Here is a 16,181-nt window from a genome sequence, read left to right as displayed (position 1 = left end):
CTAGCTTATGATCTAGATTCGCGGAAAACAATTTGGACACTATGACGCATTTTTTTCAAGAACGTGTCCAGCGCAAAAAACTCAACTTACAAAGACCAATATCTTAATCAGCCGTTTTACACAACAGAACATCCACCCATAGACAGTACTGAAGTATAGAATCACACTTGGATACTGAATCTTTCCCACGCCATATTATCATGCTGCAGCTATATTTCACATCGGCGAGATTCAGATCATATATCCCCGATTGGATAACCGTTATCATTCTAATATTCATCTTTTTCCAAGTTGTTGAACACTGGGAGCCATTTCATCGTCAGTTTTACATTAATGATTCTAAATTATTACATCCATTTGCTACGGAGCAACGAGTTACAGATAATCAACTATATGTGTACTCAACACTTATCCCGGGAATCATTATATTCATTACATCGTTATTTATTGCACCAACAAATGTCGACAAGTTACACCTTATACAACTTTCACTTCTTGGATTATTGTTTAGTGTGTCTTCGGTCTCAGTGCTAACTGATATTCTCAAATGTTGGATTGGTAATCCACGTCCTGATTTTATTGAACGATGTGGACCTGATCCACAAACACCTTTAGACACATTAGTTGATATAAGTGTTTGTACATCTCCATTGGGGCCTATGTATTTATTTGATGGGCTCAAGTCAACACCCCTGGGCCATTCATCAATGGCATTTGGTGGGTTATTGTACTTATCGTTATGGTACATTGGTCAATTTCAAGTTTTCAAAAGAGAAAGACATAGAATGGGATTGTTACTAGTGGCTGCTTTACCGGTACTATTTGCTGCATATATTGCCCTCAGTCGAACCCAAGACTATCGTCATCATTTCTTTGATATTGGGTTTGGAAGTTTATTGGGAATCGTGTTTGCTTGGTTTACACATTGGAAGTATTTTGGTAAATTGATATCAACCCTGTTAGATGGAGTACAGACAAGTTAGAGATTATATTGTATAGAATTTTAATAGATGCTGAAGCTTTATGATGCTTACTGGGCAATGAAATATACTACGTGCTGTGAAACAGACTCGATGTTTTGACATGAAAGAAGAATATATCGCTTCTTCATCAATCTGCCCAATAAGCTCAACTGAATTAACAAACCCTGAAAAACGAGTATTCTTTTAGTTTCCTCATATTAGTTCCCCACAGTCCCCCCTGCAAAATATTGTTTTTACTGCGCCAAACAAAACAAGAGCGGAACTTATACATTCCAAATTAGGTAATACTAAGCGCTAAACCACTACAAAAAAAGAAATATTTAAAATATCAGGTCAGATAATACAACATAACGTCTGTAGATAATAAAACGTATATATATCGACACCTGCTCCCTGATTTTTCACGCAATGTGCTTTCCATCTTGAGTTAACTCTTTCAGCAAATTTTTCATCTTCATTATGTGTGGTGGTAATCAATCAAATTCATGTTGCGGGTCAACCTTTTCGTCAAATAAAGAATCTTCTGGTGCTTCTGCTAGTTTAGCTTCATCTTCAAACAAGGGACAATGTTGCGGAAGTTTGTGCAAATGTGGGTCAGGTTGTGGATGTCCATCGTGTAACACAACCAAGCTTTAAGGAAGTCGATCCAATTAGAGTGAATATACAGTATATAATCAATAAAAGTAATCAAAGTGCAACTACACTTTTCTCTTCAACATTAAATCATTTTCTTAAACATAAATAATATATACTTAATCTACACACTTAGATGTGAACTAAATTTACTTTCTAGGACTCAATTCGAAAACTTCCTTCTTGATTAAAGCTTCCAATTCAGGGCTGACACCACCGAAGTATTTGAATACTCTATCTTGGATTTCATGTTTAGCATTAGCAACATGGACAGCAATGTTGTGAGCCAAGTGTTCTTGTTGGTTTGGGTATCTAGCCAAAACCTTCCAGAATTGGGCTGGTTGTTCCCATTCGTATGGAGTAGCTTTCCAGTGGAACGGAGTAGCAGCACCTTCCCAGACTTCTTGATCTTCTTGCAATGAAGCTTGTTTGAATTCAACTGGAATGTCAGAAGCCAAGTAGTTTGGAGTAGCACCAAGGTTACCGTTAACGTTCATAGCACCGTCTCTAACATTTGGAGCGTAAACAGTTCCGTGCAATGGTGAGTTGACAGGGATTTGAACATAGTTGGTACCCAATCTGTGTCTCTGAGTATCAGTGTATGAAAACAATCTTGATTGCAAGACTGGATCAGCGGATGGTTGCATTGATGGTACAGTGTTGGCTGGTGAGAAAGCAGCTTGTTCAACTTCAGCAAAGTAGTTCTTTGGGTTTTCGTTCAAAGTGAATTTACCAAATCTTCTCAATGGGAAGTCCTTGTGTGGCCAAATTTTGGTCAAATCAAAAACCGAGAATGGAACTTTCTTGGCTTGTTCTTCAGTCATGGTTTGGATGTAACAAGTCCATGATGGATAGTTACCAGCAGCAATGTTCTTGAACAAATCTTCTTGAGCAAAATCTGGGTTAGAGCCAGCCAAAGCACCAGCTTCTTCATTAGTCAAACTCTTGACACCTTGGTCAGTCAAAAAGTGGACTTGGACATAGTGCCATTCACCTTTAGCGTTGGCCCATTTATAAGTGTGACCAGAGAAACCGTGCATGTGTCTGTATGAAGCTGGAGTACCTCTATCACTAAACAAGAAACAAACTTGATGGACTGATTCCGGGTTGGAAGTCAAGTAGTCCCAGAACATGTTAGCATCTTTCAAGTGAGTTTCTGGGTTTCTCTTTTGGGTGTGGATAAAGTGAGGGAACTTAGATGGATCTCTAATAAAAAAAATTGGGGTGTTGTTGTAAACCAAATCTAAGATACCTTCTTCAGTGTAGAATTTAGTGGCAAAACCTCTTGGATCTCTGGCAGAGTCAGCTGAACCAGCTTCACCACCAACAGTGGAGAATCTAGTAAAGATCTTGGTCTTTTTACCAACAGTGTCCAAGAATTTAGCAGCACAAATATCAGTGATGTCATCAGTAACTTCGAAAACACCATAAGCACCTGAACCTTTAGCATGGACAACTCTTTCTGGGATTCTTTCTCTGTCAAAGTGAGCCAAGTTATCAATCAAGTTGACATCTTGCAACAACAAGGGACCATGCTTACCAATTCTTTGAGTGGCAAATGGTTCTGGAACTGGGTTACCTTGTGAGTTAGTGAATACTGGAGCCATTGTGATAATATGTAATTGTAGTTAATCGATTATCTGATGAAGTAGAAAAAGTAAGCAGAATTGATTCGAATTCAACTGGTGGTGGGATTTCGAGGGATATTTATATAAATGTACGAAAAATAAATAGACCAAAAATATTCAAGGGAGCGGAAGAGGGGAATTCATTACCAAAATGTATGGTTTACTAATTAATATTCGATTACAATAGAAGGAAGTAAAAGTAGTGGGGATAATGGAATGGTCGTGTACTTTGGTACGAAGTGTGACTTTTTTAACCGTTTATGCAGCAACCCATAACTTTTTTTTTGTTTTGTTGATTATCAATCAAGATAGAAGATCCAGACCATTGGGATTATTAGTAAACCAAAAATACCTAGAAATGTAATCATGCCACAATTAGATTACTCGATGCAAAGAGGAGATTGTGAGAAACATAGCTAATAGAAGCAGCTCTGTTAATGACCTATTCTGCATGGCCTATGATTGTAATATAGGTCACGCTAGATATTGCCACATTGAAGTAATGGAACTCCGCCGTTTATTGGTATAGTATAACACCACACGTGTGACTACTATTAAACAAGTTTTCGATTCGAAAACTTGTGGCTCTTTTAGTTTTACGGTGTATTACCATTTCCTTGATTCTCATTGGCTAAGAACGTGTTATTTTTCTATTGTTTCTATATAGAAAATACCCCAGGATTCACAAAATAATATTTTTTTAAAAAATATTCAGAAGACACAAAATTAATTTAACCTCGGGTAGTTTTATTTCAAGGAGATAAGTGACCGCACTTACGAGGTAAGGCTTTACGAAGTAGAGATTGCAATGGCAGTCTCAAGTGGAAGGCACCACCAGATGGGCTAAGAGAGTCAATTGCTTGACTTAGCGTAGGCAACCGTAGGCTCTCCACTTCATAACTACCTATATCCTTATCTCCATAACGGAATTTTTCATATGACATACAACTGTGGATCATATTTTTATTTTTCTCCGTTTAGAGTAAAAGTTTCGATGTACCTCGGTAAGTTTGTGTAATCTTGATTTTACAATTACCGATAACTGCTTATGCTAAAAATCGATTTTGAGCTCTACCAGGTGCAAACCTCTGTCATTGCAAACTAAGCTAGTCAATATAGTGATGAAGTAAAGTGTGGACTGGATCTAACACCAACCTATGATGGTATTCATTTTCCGGAATATTAGAGATGTTCTAATGAAATCCTTCATTACTGGCGAACAGAGTAAACCGATAACAAGTGCAGCTGCGTTACAAACTAAGTGGTTCTCCAATGAGCACTAGTGTAATATCACTATTACTAAGCTGCGTGGGGCTTTACGTTGATGAATACAATAGATTCATTGTCTATTTAGCTCTGCGCTCATTTCGAAGCCAAATGCAACCTAATAATAGCCTTTGTTTGAATTTGTTGGGCTCAGAATGGACTTCCAATTTTCTTTATGCCTTCGTTTTGGCGAAATAGTCCTGGTTATGCATCACAAAAGAAATCAAAAGAACTTAACTTGTAGAAATATCGGCTGATACTGTTGCAATGACCTATAAAGCAAACACTTTTTGTGTCAAAAGAACAGAAATTTTTTTGACAGGTGGTATTACTAAGTCAAAAGAGAAAAGACTAAATTCATGTGGCTTATAAAGCGGAATGGTTTTTGCCGTTCCCATTACGGCATGGAAAATCTGACATTTGTAATAAAAGGCTAGATTAGGAAAGTTTGTGATGTGTTCCATTTTAAAGCTGGGCGCTAAAAATTATATCTAATATCGAACTCCGGAACCGAAATATACAAAGTAATTTTTGTAAAGTTTGCAATAAATATTCATGAGTATGTAGGTTGGTCAAAATCACTCAAATAGATGTCCAAAATCTTGACAAAGTTGCCAAACCAAAACTGAAATTGAGTGCATTCCTATCGTATTGGGTTTTTAGCTTTAGAATTGTACCAAATCTACAGTAATGCGGGTTTCCAATAAATTGCAATACACCCCTATTTCTAAACCTAAGAATAATCTTGATTGCACAGAACAACATATTCTTCGCCCATTCGTTTTATCTATTTTAGGGAAAGGGAGAAGGTTGTCCACCTTTGTTCGTGGGCTAATAAGATAGAAGAATTGTCTCAAAAGATTCGATTGCGACGCGACAAACAAAATGTAAGAAAAATTTTGATCTCACTTAAAAAGTTCTCTTACAAATCAAATACAATCGATTGCTTTTTAGAAATTGGGGCAAACGATCTGAATCCGTTACCATACGTCCCCATGTACTGGGAAAAGATAAGCCTCTTGAAAATTTTATAATGGCTGTATATATAAATTAGTAGAGGTTTATCTAACTGGAAGTTCAAGTATAAACAAACTAAACAACCAGCATCTACAAATCCTTTTTAAAGAGAGCTTTTCTTTATCTATTTGATAAATTGAGCGAAATGATAATAATAGCTACATTCTAAGGGTTTATATACTATATAGCATCAAGTGGTACCTTTGATCATACACATTGTTTTCCAAACATTTGTTGCGATCCCACTCGTTGCAACCAAATGTTGCCTGAGATGACGTTGGTTACGAAATTCTTAATTTTCAGCAACAACCTAGTTTGTCACCCGATATTTCTTTGTGAGATGCAACACGGTAGCGTTAGGACGAATAAAATTTATTTACACATGCACACGTCTCATCTTTTTGGAGTAATATGAATATACTCTTCTTTCCTCAAATAAAACAAAATTGATAAATATGTTACCAAGTTTTTACTCGTGACGTGTGTGTCTTTTTCGAGATAAAACCATACCAAGATATTGTTCACGATAATCTTTAATAAAAATACCGTCTATCCGTCATGAAGCAATTCAGCAACTACGCATAGAATATAACGTCATTCAATCAATCAATCTTTTTGTTTATTGCTTCTGCAAGGCGTCTTCACCAACAGAGAGTCTTCCATATTGATGGAAATGGGTTGGAGGTTGGAGGTGAGTTCTATATAATGCCGAAAGGATGAATAAATTTGACACATCCTTTCGAGGCATAATTTATACAAGCCAGGATTTTTTTCGTGTTTATAGAGAAATATTCCCTTCCAAGCTCACGGTGTTTGTCCTTCGGTTTTCTTGTAGTTTAGATTAGTGTTTGAATATATAATGTTAAAAAATGTTGTGTGACTGCTTTTTTGATATATACATTCTGACGCTTATTGATCAAAGAGCATATTCCTTCACCAATGCCTGTATATGATCTGCCTTAAACTAGTTACTCTTCGACCTGGACACGAGTTGTTCAACATTCAGCTGCTTTTGCCAACCGAGAACTTGAAGATCTTGCATCTATGAAATCAATAAACGTGATAATCTGGAATGCATTGGGGTTTGAATCTTCGTTGATGTTATCGTCATAAAATTAGTATCTGTTTTATTTATCTACTTCTATTTATATATCTGCAATGATTTTTATGAGAGTCTCGTTTGCTCTGTCAAGCAAAACTGTTCCTCGGCTTTGTGAAATCAACTGCGAACTGTGTTCGAAATAAATATTCTTTTTCTGTGGCACACTCATTGATGTGGGGTCTTGTTTTATTTCTCCATTCCTAAGGCTGCAAGTTAAAATTCTTTTAACATTTATGTGAGAATCAAGCTTCAACAACGATTTCCCATTTCTTTTCATATGTTATTGCAAACAAATCAGCATTCGTCTTTAGTAAGAGCTATTTTTAGATCTTTCTTTCCCTTCTCATTGCCAAGACATTTGCGCGACCATTTTTCTTGAATCATTTTACAGATTTCTAGAAGTAAATAAAGTACAAAGGTATAGCGGTTAAATAAAAATTGCAATAACCCAATTTGTTTTTGATTACAAATCACAGAGTCAAATGACATCATAACACGGAGAGAGGAGAAGGCACAAGACAATTAACCCGAAAGGGCAATCAACCAATACGACAATCGCGTTGTAAAGACGGAATGCTCTTTCGTAAAAGAGAAGCATAGAGAACCTAACATCAATGCAAGTTGTGCGACTCTTGTTATTCGGTTCTTGGATCTACATTGATGACACTATTTTATCCCCTTAGTACGGGCTGCATTTCAGTGTTCGGAGTTGGCAATTGGATGACTTACCTCTGCGAGGTCACAAATCAGGAGATCCGTTTAAAGCCTCAGGAGACGAAGCGCTTTTATCTATTGTCCTTTTTCAATATGCCACCCTCTTTGAAATTCAAAGCCGTTTACGCAAATACACGACCCAAATTTGTTGTGTAAACAAAAGTATAACTCCGGTACCTAACTTTTGACTTCAACGAAGGAAAAAAAAAAGAAATTTAAAAATTCTCATAACCAGCAAAGTGTAAATTTTGTGCTATACAATTAATGCAAAAACGGGAACGGGAGTAATAAAACACGTATCTGTACACTATTCCTTTATTTGTTTTCAGGTTTTTCTTGTCGTGTGATCCTTATACTCTTTTGTATCAACTATTAATTATTAGATTCTGCTGTCGCTAGAGGATTTAGACGCAAGGCTATTTCCCACTTCTCGTAGCTGATCGCGTAATAGTGCTTGACTAAAACCTTTTGTCTGTATGAACCTAATTTGTGATTCAGGTGTTCGTGCATGGAATGCTCGTAAGTGCATCCAAATTCTAACGCAGACTTTTGAGAATAGCGACATCAGTATGAATGATATATTATTTATGGGTCGATTTTCAACAGCTGAGACCTCAAACTTATAATCACTCTAGAGCAAAAAATAGTGAGATTTAGACATGGCTTGTTGTTATTGTTGAATTATTGTGAAATTAGCATTGGCTTTTGAAATTATGTGGCTTTAAAGGACTATTTGTTTCTTTTTTTCTCGTTCTGTATAGAATGAGGAGAGACTAGGATATTTAAGGCAGGGTAAGGCTGAATATTAAACATGACTAGTCTGTAATGGTGATCACACACACATACACACACATACACATACACATATATATATACTTGCACGTAGAGCCTGGAATGGCTCTACTATGTGTTTAAACGTTTATTCGTTTTCTACTTCTGTGTTTTGTTGTTTACGTTTACCCAAATATTTTCTAAAATTAAAGTTTTGTTTTTGTGTCGTGTCATTTAATTTTTATTGTCACACGACTTTAAAACGCCAATTTTGTGTAATATTAAGATGAAAGATCCATTTTTGTTGAAATAAAAAAACTTGTGTTGTTCCAGAATACTAAAGTACTTGTTTGTTGGTTGACCCTAAGCTTTTCAACTGACTGGCTAAAAAAATATTGTGATGCACAGCATTAACTTCATTAAGGCGGTGATAATCGAGTCTGATAAATAATAACATTATTCTATGGTTAGTGGTATTTTCTTGTTGTTCCTTTTGAATGCGTCGTAACTCCTTTTATAGTTACCATCATTCCTTCATATAAAAACCAACTGCAACAGATTTTTTACTTTTGTGTTTTTATGCATTAGAACAATAATAATAATAATAAAATAAAGATAAAAAAGTAACATAAGAATTTTATTCCATAACAATAGATTTTAAAGAACAGGAGCAAGCAGCATCTACTCACCCAAATAGAAAACTACATAAACGACAACAAGAACATAGTTCAATAGATCATTCTTCACTTTTCAAATCTAAGAAAAATCATTGTTTTTTTTTTAAAAAAAACTCCCCTTTTTCAATTTTTCTTTTTAGATACATATTAACGCCGAAAAGACAATAAAGGTTAACAAATTAGAGGAGATAATACAAATATATAAATTTACGTATAAAGCCACCTTTTTACAAAGCCTTTAGAGAAATTCGGGAGGAAATTTTTTCATCTTGTACAAATTCATTGGCTAAAACGTTCAAATAAGATTCAAAATCTTGAATAGATCTAGGATTTAAAAATTATTTAAGTTATACAGTTTTCTTAGTCAACACTATTCACATAATTTAGCTCCTAGTTATTTCAAGACAGGGTCTTTCCGAACACGTCTAGCTTAAAACTGCTGAGGTTGATTTATACATTATGATTCCTATACCTCAGATACTCCAGAAGCTAACATTAAGAAAGTCGAGGGGGATTTTGCTCATCTTTGGCTTAATACTTATACATGTTCTCGTTGTGTCATACATACAGATAGCACCCATAAAACAGTATATATCAAGCACTGTCAGCGTATCCAAGCTTCGGAAACTACTAGTGGGGCAAGATAGTTATAAAGACCTTGCCAAATTCGATGTCGAAGTGGTGGAGCTAATACAGAATCAAGAAAAACTACTCAAACAACAAACTAGTGATGGAACCTTTGATGATAAAACTCAGCTGCAACTTGATGTTGCCGAACAAGTCTTAAAGGAAACAACATTTACTAGTGATAAATCATTTGAAGTTATAAATATCCCATCAAAAGATCAGATGCCCAAGTTTCAAAAATATGATCCTCGTTACACATTTGGATTGTTATTGAAGTACATCAATGGTAAAGTCAGTGACCAAGACCAACAAGGCTTCACAATACCTTTCTTTCATTGGGCAGATTACACCGATATGTCAGTAATGGAGGAGTATATATTCAACCCAGAAAAGCAAACTTGCAAATATTTTGATGCCACAATAGATACAGCAACAAATGAACAACAAAAGATCTATGAAACCAAGGACTACTGTGTTGAAGATGATGAAATTGATAGGATCTTATTAGATGAAGAAGCTAAGAAAAATTATGGCCCCGAAGTTATTGCTTCTTTCCAAAGGATAAAACAAGAACGAGAATCATCACCTGCATTAACTACCGGGTTTCACATTTATAATATTGCAGGAAGGAACAAGCGTGCATTACGTCCAATTATTGCTCGTTCATATCTTAATGATTTTATGCCATTACCATTATCATTAACTTTCTTGTTGCCAGGGGATAAATCGGTTCAATACAATGTTAATCAAAATGATCGTAGAAAATTAAGAGATTCAGAGTTGTTGCAAGAGGGAGAAGTCAACATAAAGAATGAAATTACATCACTTGCTAACAAATTACCCAAGAATAGTGACGGCATGCCGTATGAGAAACATCTCACACAAGACCACTTTGTTGACAAGACAGCACGTAATGTATTGGCTTTGGAATCGCAAACAACACCACTCAATCAAACTGATCAACAGTATCTTAATTCACTTCGAACATCATTAAACACCAAAGATGCTCCAAAGTACTTCTATGAAGCAAACATCTTAAAAAGTGAACCCAAATTTTCACTCGGTGGTCATTACGATTGGAGATTCGTCAATGGAATCATTAATGATACACCACAACAAGAAGTTGCCATCAACGGACTACTCAAGGCTTTCCTTAGACTCACAAATCAATACGATATCAATACTTGGATTGCTCATGGTTCATTATTGTCTTGGTACTGGAACGGGTTACAATTCCCATGGGATCCTGATATCGATGTTCAAATGCCAATTCAAGATTTGCATAAACTATCCCAATTGTTTAACCAGTCTGTTATTATTGACTTTGGAAATGATTTGTCCAGTGAAATGAGATTTGGTCGATACTACTTGGATTCTTCGACATTTATATCTCATAGAGCAAGAGGTCAAGGGTTGAACAATATCGATGCTCGTTTTGTGGATTTGGATACTGGATTATACGTTGATATTACTGCTTTGGCACTTAGTGAAGAGCCAGCACCGGAGAGATACAATAACATGTTGAAAGATACTGAATTTGATCGTAACAAGGATGATAAATCAATCAGTCAAGCTGATAGAAATGCATTTTTGCAAGTTTATAATTGTCGAAACAAACACTTTTCCCAGTTTCAAGAACTTAGTCCACTTCGATTGAGTTCAATTCAAGGTGATTATGGCTATATCCCACCAGGATTTGAATCTATGCTTCTTGTTGAATATAAAGAAAAGGGAATTGCTAGTACTGTGTACAAAGATCGGGTCTATTTACCTAAATTACGCCTTTGGGTTTACGATAAAAGCATAACTGACTATGTCACTCAAAATGGTGCAATTGAAGCTAGTGACAAGATGAAAAAAGTCAAAGAAGGAGACGTTGAAATCAAGACTTTCAATTTAACCAATGAAGAGTACGTCGATTACTTGTATCGAAATGAATCAATAATGCGTGAATTTATTGCATCACATGAAGTCACATCATTACACAATTTAGAAATACAGTCTATATTGGATAAAGTATCAACCAAGGATCTTTTTGTTGAATACGAGACTGATGTATTGGGTGATGAGTCACTTCGTGCTAACTTACAATTAGATTATTTTGTTTATCAGCTGAGAAAAGTTGAAGGTGGTTATGATTTTGATCAAGAGTTGCAGAGATTAAGGAATAAAGTTAGAGAAGCAGAAGTTGTTTGGAAAGAGAAACAGGAGGGTAAAACTGAGGCTAATTCGAATGAAGAGGAAAGAGAGAAACCCGAATAAAGAAGGGGCATGACTGTGTGTTATCGAGAAAGGATTAGCTTCTAACCAATTGATACGGAAAAAGCCATTTTCAAAAGTTTTTTTTGAGAAAGTACGTACTTAGTTAAAGACAGACATTAATAGTTAATAATCAATCATTTTAGAAGGAAGAAAACAACGTGGTGGGCCAAATCTTGCACTTCTCTCTGTGGTCATACTTACGATTTTTGACGTAAGGATGCCGACTCTAAATCCACAAGAGAAACATAAAAAGGGTCCAAAATAATGCGTCATGTCGCCCTGCCAAAATTTGACAACCACAAATACAGGAATCTGCATAAAGGATCCATTTAGTGAACTGTTTTTTTCAATTGCATGGAAGTTAGCGCTCAACATGAGTACCAATCACTGCAAGAGCTAGATTAGGTTTATTTTCTTGAAAGTTTAAATTTAAACGACCAAATAGCTTTAGTCGTGTAATCGAATCTGATTTTAACACGCTCAATAATGCCGAGACGACACAAGGGGTGAGCCACTCTAAGCAAAGGAAGCCAACATATGGTGAGGGCATCCCACACACTTCACGATATACACTAAACTTGAGGTCTACTGAGGTTCTTTTTTAACTAAAGCGAACTTTCGTTTTCATTCCACCTCTATTCACTAAAAATGGTTCGTAAGGACAAATTTTCCTGAGGCTCCTATAGTTTTGCATTTGGTTGTGGCATAAGGAATTATATAATGAACCAGGTCTATCGACCATACTTGTTTAAACTATATTCGTTTTTCTTAGAAAAGACTTGGCAATAAATGCATGTGCATATGGTACGAGTTTTTTTCAAAATATGCCAAACTTAAAACTCATTCTCCTCAACAGGACGCATTTTATACTAGGGCTTTCCTTTGCATACCTTAAAGAGAACAAATGGGGCGATAAAGCGTATCTCACTTGCGTATTATTTATAATCCGTGGATGTGTCTTGTTGCAATTTCTGGTTCTTCAATTAGAGGGCTTGATAATACACTATCATTTGATACAAAGTCTTTTGCAGTTAAGCATTCAAATGCTTCTGATTTAACCGGACGATTTAGATAATAGTAATTACATTAATTTGTCTTTTATTTTCGGTACCCAAAGTGACAAAGATGGTAACCAATTGCTTGGGGTTGCAAAACCTGTGCAATTTTCTTTGCTTTTCACAAACTCTTCTGATAGTATCTACCACCGCGTTTCTAAAATGAGATTACTGAAAAACTGATTATAAAAAATAGTATTATTCTATATATCAAGTGTGTTCATTGGTTCATTTGAAATAGACTGTTCCTAGTATTTGAATTAATGGTTGTATTTAAAGCTAAATGTTTATGGTTTTGTGGAAGAATCTATATCACCGTATTTAGTATAAAAATACCTCATTTCCCACCAATTCCTTCCATTAGCTGAAAACTGGATTACTCTATCCAAGACCTCCTTCATCACGCTATCTTCTCCATGCACTATCTCAACCTGTTTTTACGTCGACCATCAATGCGGCGATCAAAAGTTCTAGCACTAGCTTTTCTAATTGCAGGTGTAATTTTCATCTTAGGTATCCAACACCCACCAATCAAGGAATACCTTGCTAAGAATGTTCCAATATCACGTCTCAGACAATATTTCATGAAATACGAGAGTCCTAAACAATTAGCCGAATTCGATAAAAAAGTGATTGATTTTTTGGAATTGCAAAAGCAAAAAATTGGTAGAGGTGGAATAATTGATGCTAAAAGTAAAAAGAAAGTTGAAATGACGCAAAAGGTTTTGATTGAAACTACATTTATCAATGATAAATCGTTTAATATGATTAATGTTCCGCCAAAAGAAAAAATACCACAGTTTCAAAATTATGACCCGCGATTTACATTTGGGTTGTTACTGAAATACATCAATGATGGATTCAAAGAGCTGGAGCAAATCGAGCTGAAAGCTTTAACTATCCCGATTTTCCATTGAGCTGATTATGTTGACATGACACCATTGGAAGACTATATATTCAAAACAGAGAAACAAACTTGTCAACAATTTGATGCTAGAAGTAAAGATTCCGGCAAAAACGTGGGAGACAATTTATTTGATCCTGATGATTATTGTATCGATGATGGTGATGCTATGGAAAGTGTGTTGCAAAATCCATTAAAACAAACGAAATATCCAGCACATGTAATTACCTCAATGAAGAGAATTAAAACCGAGTCGACAAATTCACCAGCTTTGAGTACAGGGTTTCATATCCATAGTTGGACTGGAAGAAGCAAAACCGCGATGCGACCTGTCATTTCGCGGTCGTATCTTTATGATTTTATGCCAGTGCCTCTTACAATTACATTTTTATTACCAGATGATAAATCAGTACAATTCAATGTTAATCAAGAACAACGGAAAAAATTACGAGATTCGGAATTGTTGCATACTGGGCAGATCAATATCGAGAATGAAATTACAAAGCTAGCTAGTAAGCTACCTGAGTCCAGTGACTTGTTCCCATTTGAGATTCACCTCAAACATGAAGATTTTATTGACAAAAGTGCTAACATTGTTGCGAATTTGGAAGCACAAACACCTCCACTAGATCAAACTGACCAACATTATCTTGCTGGGCTTAAGTACTCATTAAAAGAAGAAAACCCACCAAAACATTTTCGTGAGGCCAACATAGTCAAGGAGGAACCAATGTTTGGATTTGGTAGTAATTACGATTGGCGATTTTTCACTGGTATCATCAACAAGACACCATTGCTGCAACCGGCAAATAGTGGATTATTGAAAGCTTTTCTAAGATTGACTAATCGATACGGTATACGAGCTTGGGTTTCTCATGGATCTTTATTGGGTTGGTATTGGAATGGGTTACGATTCCCCTGGGATCCTGATGTTAGTGTACAATTGCCCATTCAAGATTTTCAACGGTTGACACAATTGTTTAACCAGAGTATTGTTGTTGATTTTGGTCTCAATTTGAACGAAGAGACTAGATATGGTCGGTATTTCCTTGATTCAACTTCATTTCTTTCACAGAGAACTAAAGGCAATACTAATAATATCATTGATGCTAGATTTATTGATTCAGATACTGGTGTCAAAATTGACATTACTGCATTAGCAGTCAGTAACGCGGTTGCACCTCCACGATACTACAAACAATCCACCTCTAGTAGCGAAGCATTAAAATCAATGTCGAATTTGGAGAGGAATAACTTGCTACAATTGTAAAATTGTCGAAAAGAGCAATTTATATCAATGCATCAACTTCATACACTTAGATTAAGCATGGTACAAGGAGAGTATGGATATATTCCCATTGGATTTGAACTGATTATGCAAAATGAATACAGTTCAAAAGGTACGGCCAGTACATTAAATAATAATTATGTATATTTGCCAAAATTGCGTATTTGGACAACTATACAATCCATTGTCAAGTTTTTGAGAGATAACCATATCGATGAGAATAGATTAGATAGTTATCGTGATGGGGATGCCGATATGATTAGTGTTGATTTGAGTGATCAAGAATACATTGAGTACTTGTATCAAACAGAAAATGTGTTTCGTGATTTTTTAAATACTCGTGAATTAACTTCATTGCATGATTTGGAATTACAGAGGTTATTGAAAAAGGAATCAACTAAACATTTATATGTAAAGGAGAGTATGGGGTTTTTTGGATTGGGGTCTGTCAAATCTATGAGCACTGAGGTGAGTAGATCACCCTTATATATGGATTATTTTGTTAATCACACAAGGTACATGCAAGGTCGCTACAGTTTTGAAGGCGAATCACAGAGGTTGCTGCGTATGATCAAAGAACATGAAACGAACTGGCAAAAGGCAAAAGAGGAAAAAGAGAGGAAGATAATAGAGGAGGAGAAAAAGAAAGCCGAAGAGGAAGAGGGGCGTAAAAAGGAAGCAGCTGAGAAAGCCCGTGAAGAAGAGCAGAAGAAGGCTGCAGCTAGGTTGAAGGAAATTGGACAGGGAAAAGCTAATGTTGACGAAGCTAAGAAATTGGCTGATGAAGAGACAAAGAGGGCTGAGCAATAGTTAAAGAATCCTGGACAGATGCCAAGCCTGGTGAAGGAGCCACGAAAACAGGGTAGTGCTTAGAAAAGAGAAGATGTGGCACGTTTAGTGTGACATATTGATTGAAGACTTTACAACATTGCACTAGTTAGTTGCGATGGTGGTAACGACATATCTCCTTAAATTTTAGTTTGTAAATAGATGACACACCATCTCATTAATTAGCAAGTACTATGAATTGAAACGTGTCATATCCCCATACTTCATTTATGATAAATGTGAAACCTCACAAATTCCTTAATATCACAAAACCTTATTGTCGAATTTCACCAAAGATGTGTTGGAATGACTCCTGTTTTGTAAGTACTTACGATTTTATTGATTTCAATTTAAAACATTAGTATCCCACTATAATATACTTTCTTTGGGCTCTACTTGCTGTGTGCACAATAAAGAGAACTAATC

The 16,181-nt window shown here is 35.8% G+C and overlaps 6 protein-coding genes across 6 annotated transcripts; 5 read left to right on the top strand and 1 right to left on the bottom strand. All coding sequences in view use genetic code 12, as the record gives it.

The window, feature by feature from the left end:
- Window positions 1-200: 200 nt before the first annotated feature.
- On the top strand, window positions 201-983 carry CORT_0A07160 (Dpp1 diacylglycerol pyrophosphate phosphatase; the record flags this gene model as incomplete). The annotated part of the gene is made up of 1 exon (XM_003866492.1): window positions 201-983. The coding sequence occupies one exon, from the start codon at window positions 201-203 to the stop codon at window positions 981-983; it is 783 nt and encodes a 260-aa protein (XP_003866540.1).
- Window positions 984-1,765: 782 nt separating this feature from the next.
- CORT_0A07150 (Cat1 catalase) lies at window positions 1,766-3,223 on the bottom strand (the record flags this gene model as incomplete). The annotated part of the gene is made up of 1 exon (XM_003866491.1): window positions 1,766-3,223. One exon carries the CDS (start codon window positions 3,221-3,223, stop codon window positions 1,766-1,768), a length of 1,458 nt encoding a protein of 485 aa, XP_003866539.1.
- A 6,027-nt stretch (window positions 3,224-9,250) lies between these two features.
- CORT_0A07140 (hypothetical protein) lies at window positions 9,251-11,680 on the top strand (the record flags this gene model as incomplete). Its single annotated transcript, XM_003866490.1, has 1 exon — window positions 9,251-11,680. The coding sequence occupies one exon, from the start codon at window positions 9,251-9,253 to the stop codon at window positions 11,678-11,680; it is 2,430 nt and encodes an 809-aa protein (XP_003866538.1).
- A 1,471-nt stretch (window positions 11,681-13,151) lies between these two features.
- Window positions 13,152-13,652, top strand: CORT_0A07130 (hypothetical protein; the record flags this gene model as incomplete). The annotated part of the gene is made up of 1 exon (XM_003866489.1): window positions 13,152-13,652. The coding sequence occupies one exon, from the start codon at window positions 13,152-13,154 to the stop codon at window positions 13,650-13,652; it is 501 nt and encodes a 166-aa protein (XP_003866537.1).
- Window positions 13,653-13,667: 15 nt separating this feature from the next.
- Window positions 13,668-14,909, top strand: CORT_0A07120 (hypothetical protein; the record flags this gene model as incomplete). The annotated part of the gene is made up of 1 exon (XM_003866488.1): window positions 13,668-14,909. The coding sequence occupies one exon, from the start codon at window positions 13,668-13,670 to the stop codon at window positions 14,907-14,909; it is 1,242 nt and encodes a 413-aa protein (XP_003866536.1).
- A 27-nt stretch (window positions 14,910-14,936) lies between these two features.
- CORT_0A07110 (hypothetical protein) lies at window positions 14,937-15,737 on the top strand (the record flags this gene model as incomplete). Its single annotated transcript, XM_003866487.1, has 1 exon — window positions 14,937-15,737. The coding sequence occupies one exon, from the start codon at window positions 14,937-14,939 to the stop codon at window positions 15,735-15,737; it is 801 nt and encodes a 266-aa protein (XP_003866535.1).
- Window positions 15,738-16,181: the final 444 nt, after the last annotated feature.

The sequence above is a fragment of the Candida orthopsilosis genome (genome assembly GCF_000315875.1).
Source record: "Candida orthopsilosis Co 90-125, chromosome 1 draft sequence".
Taxonomy (NCBI): Eukaryota; Fungi; Ascomycota; class Pichiomycetes; order Serinales; family Debaryomycetaceae; genus Lodderomyces; species Lodderomyces orthopsilosis.
The sequence above is the reverse complement of the archived record's forward strand: the minus strand, read 5'-3'. Positions and strand labels throughout refer to the sequence as shown.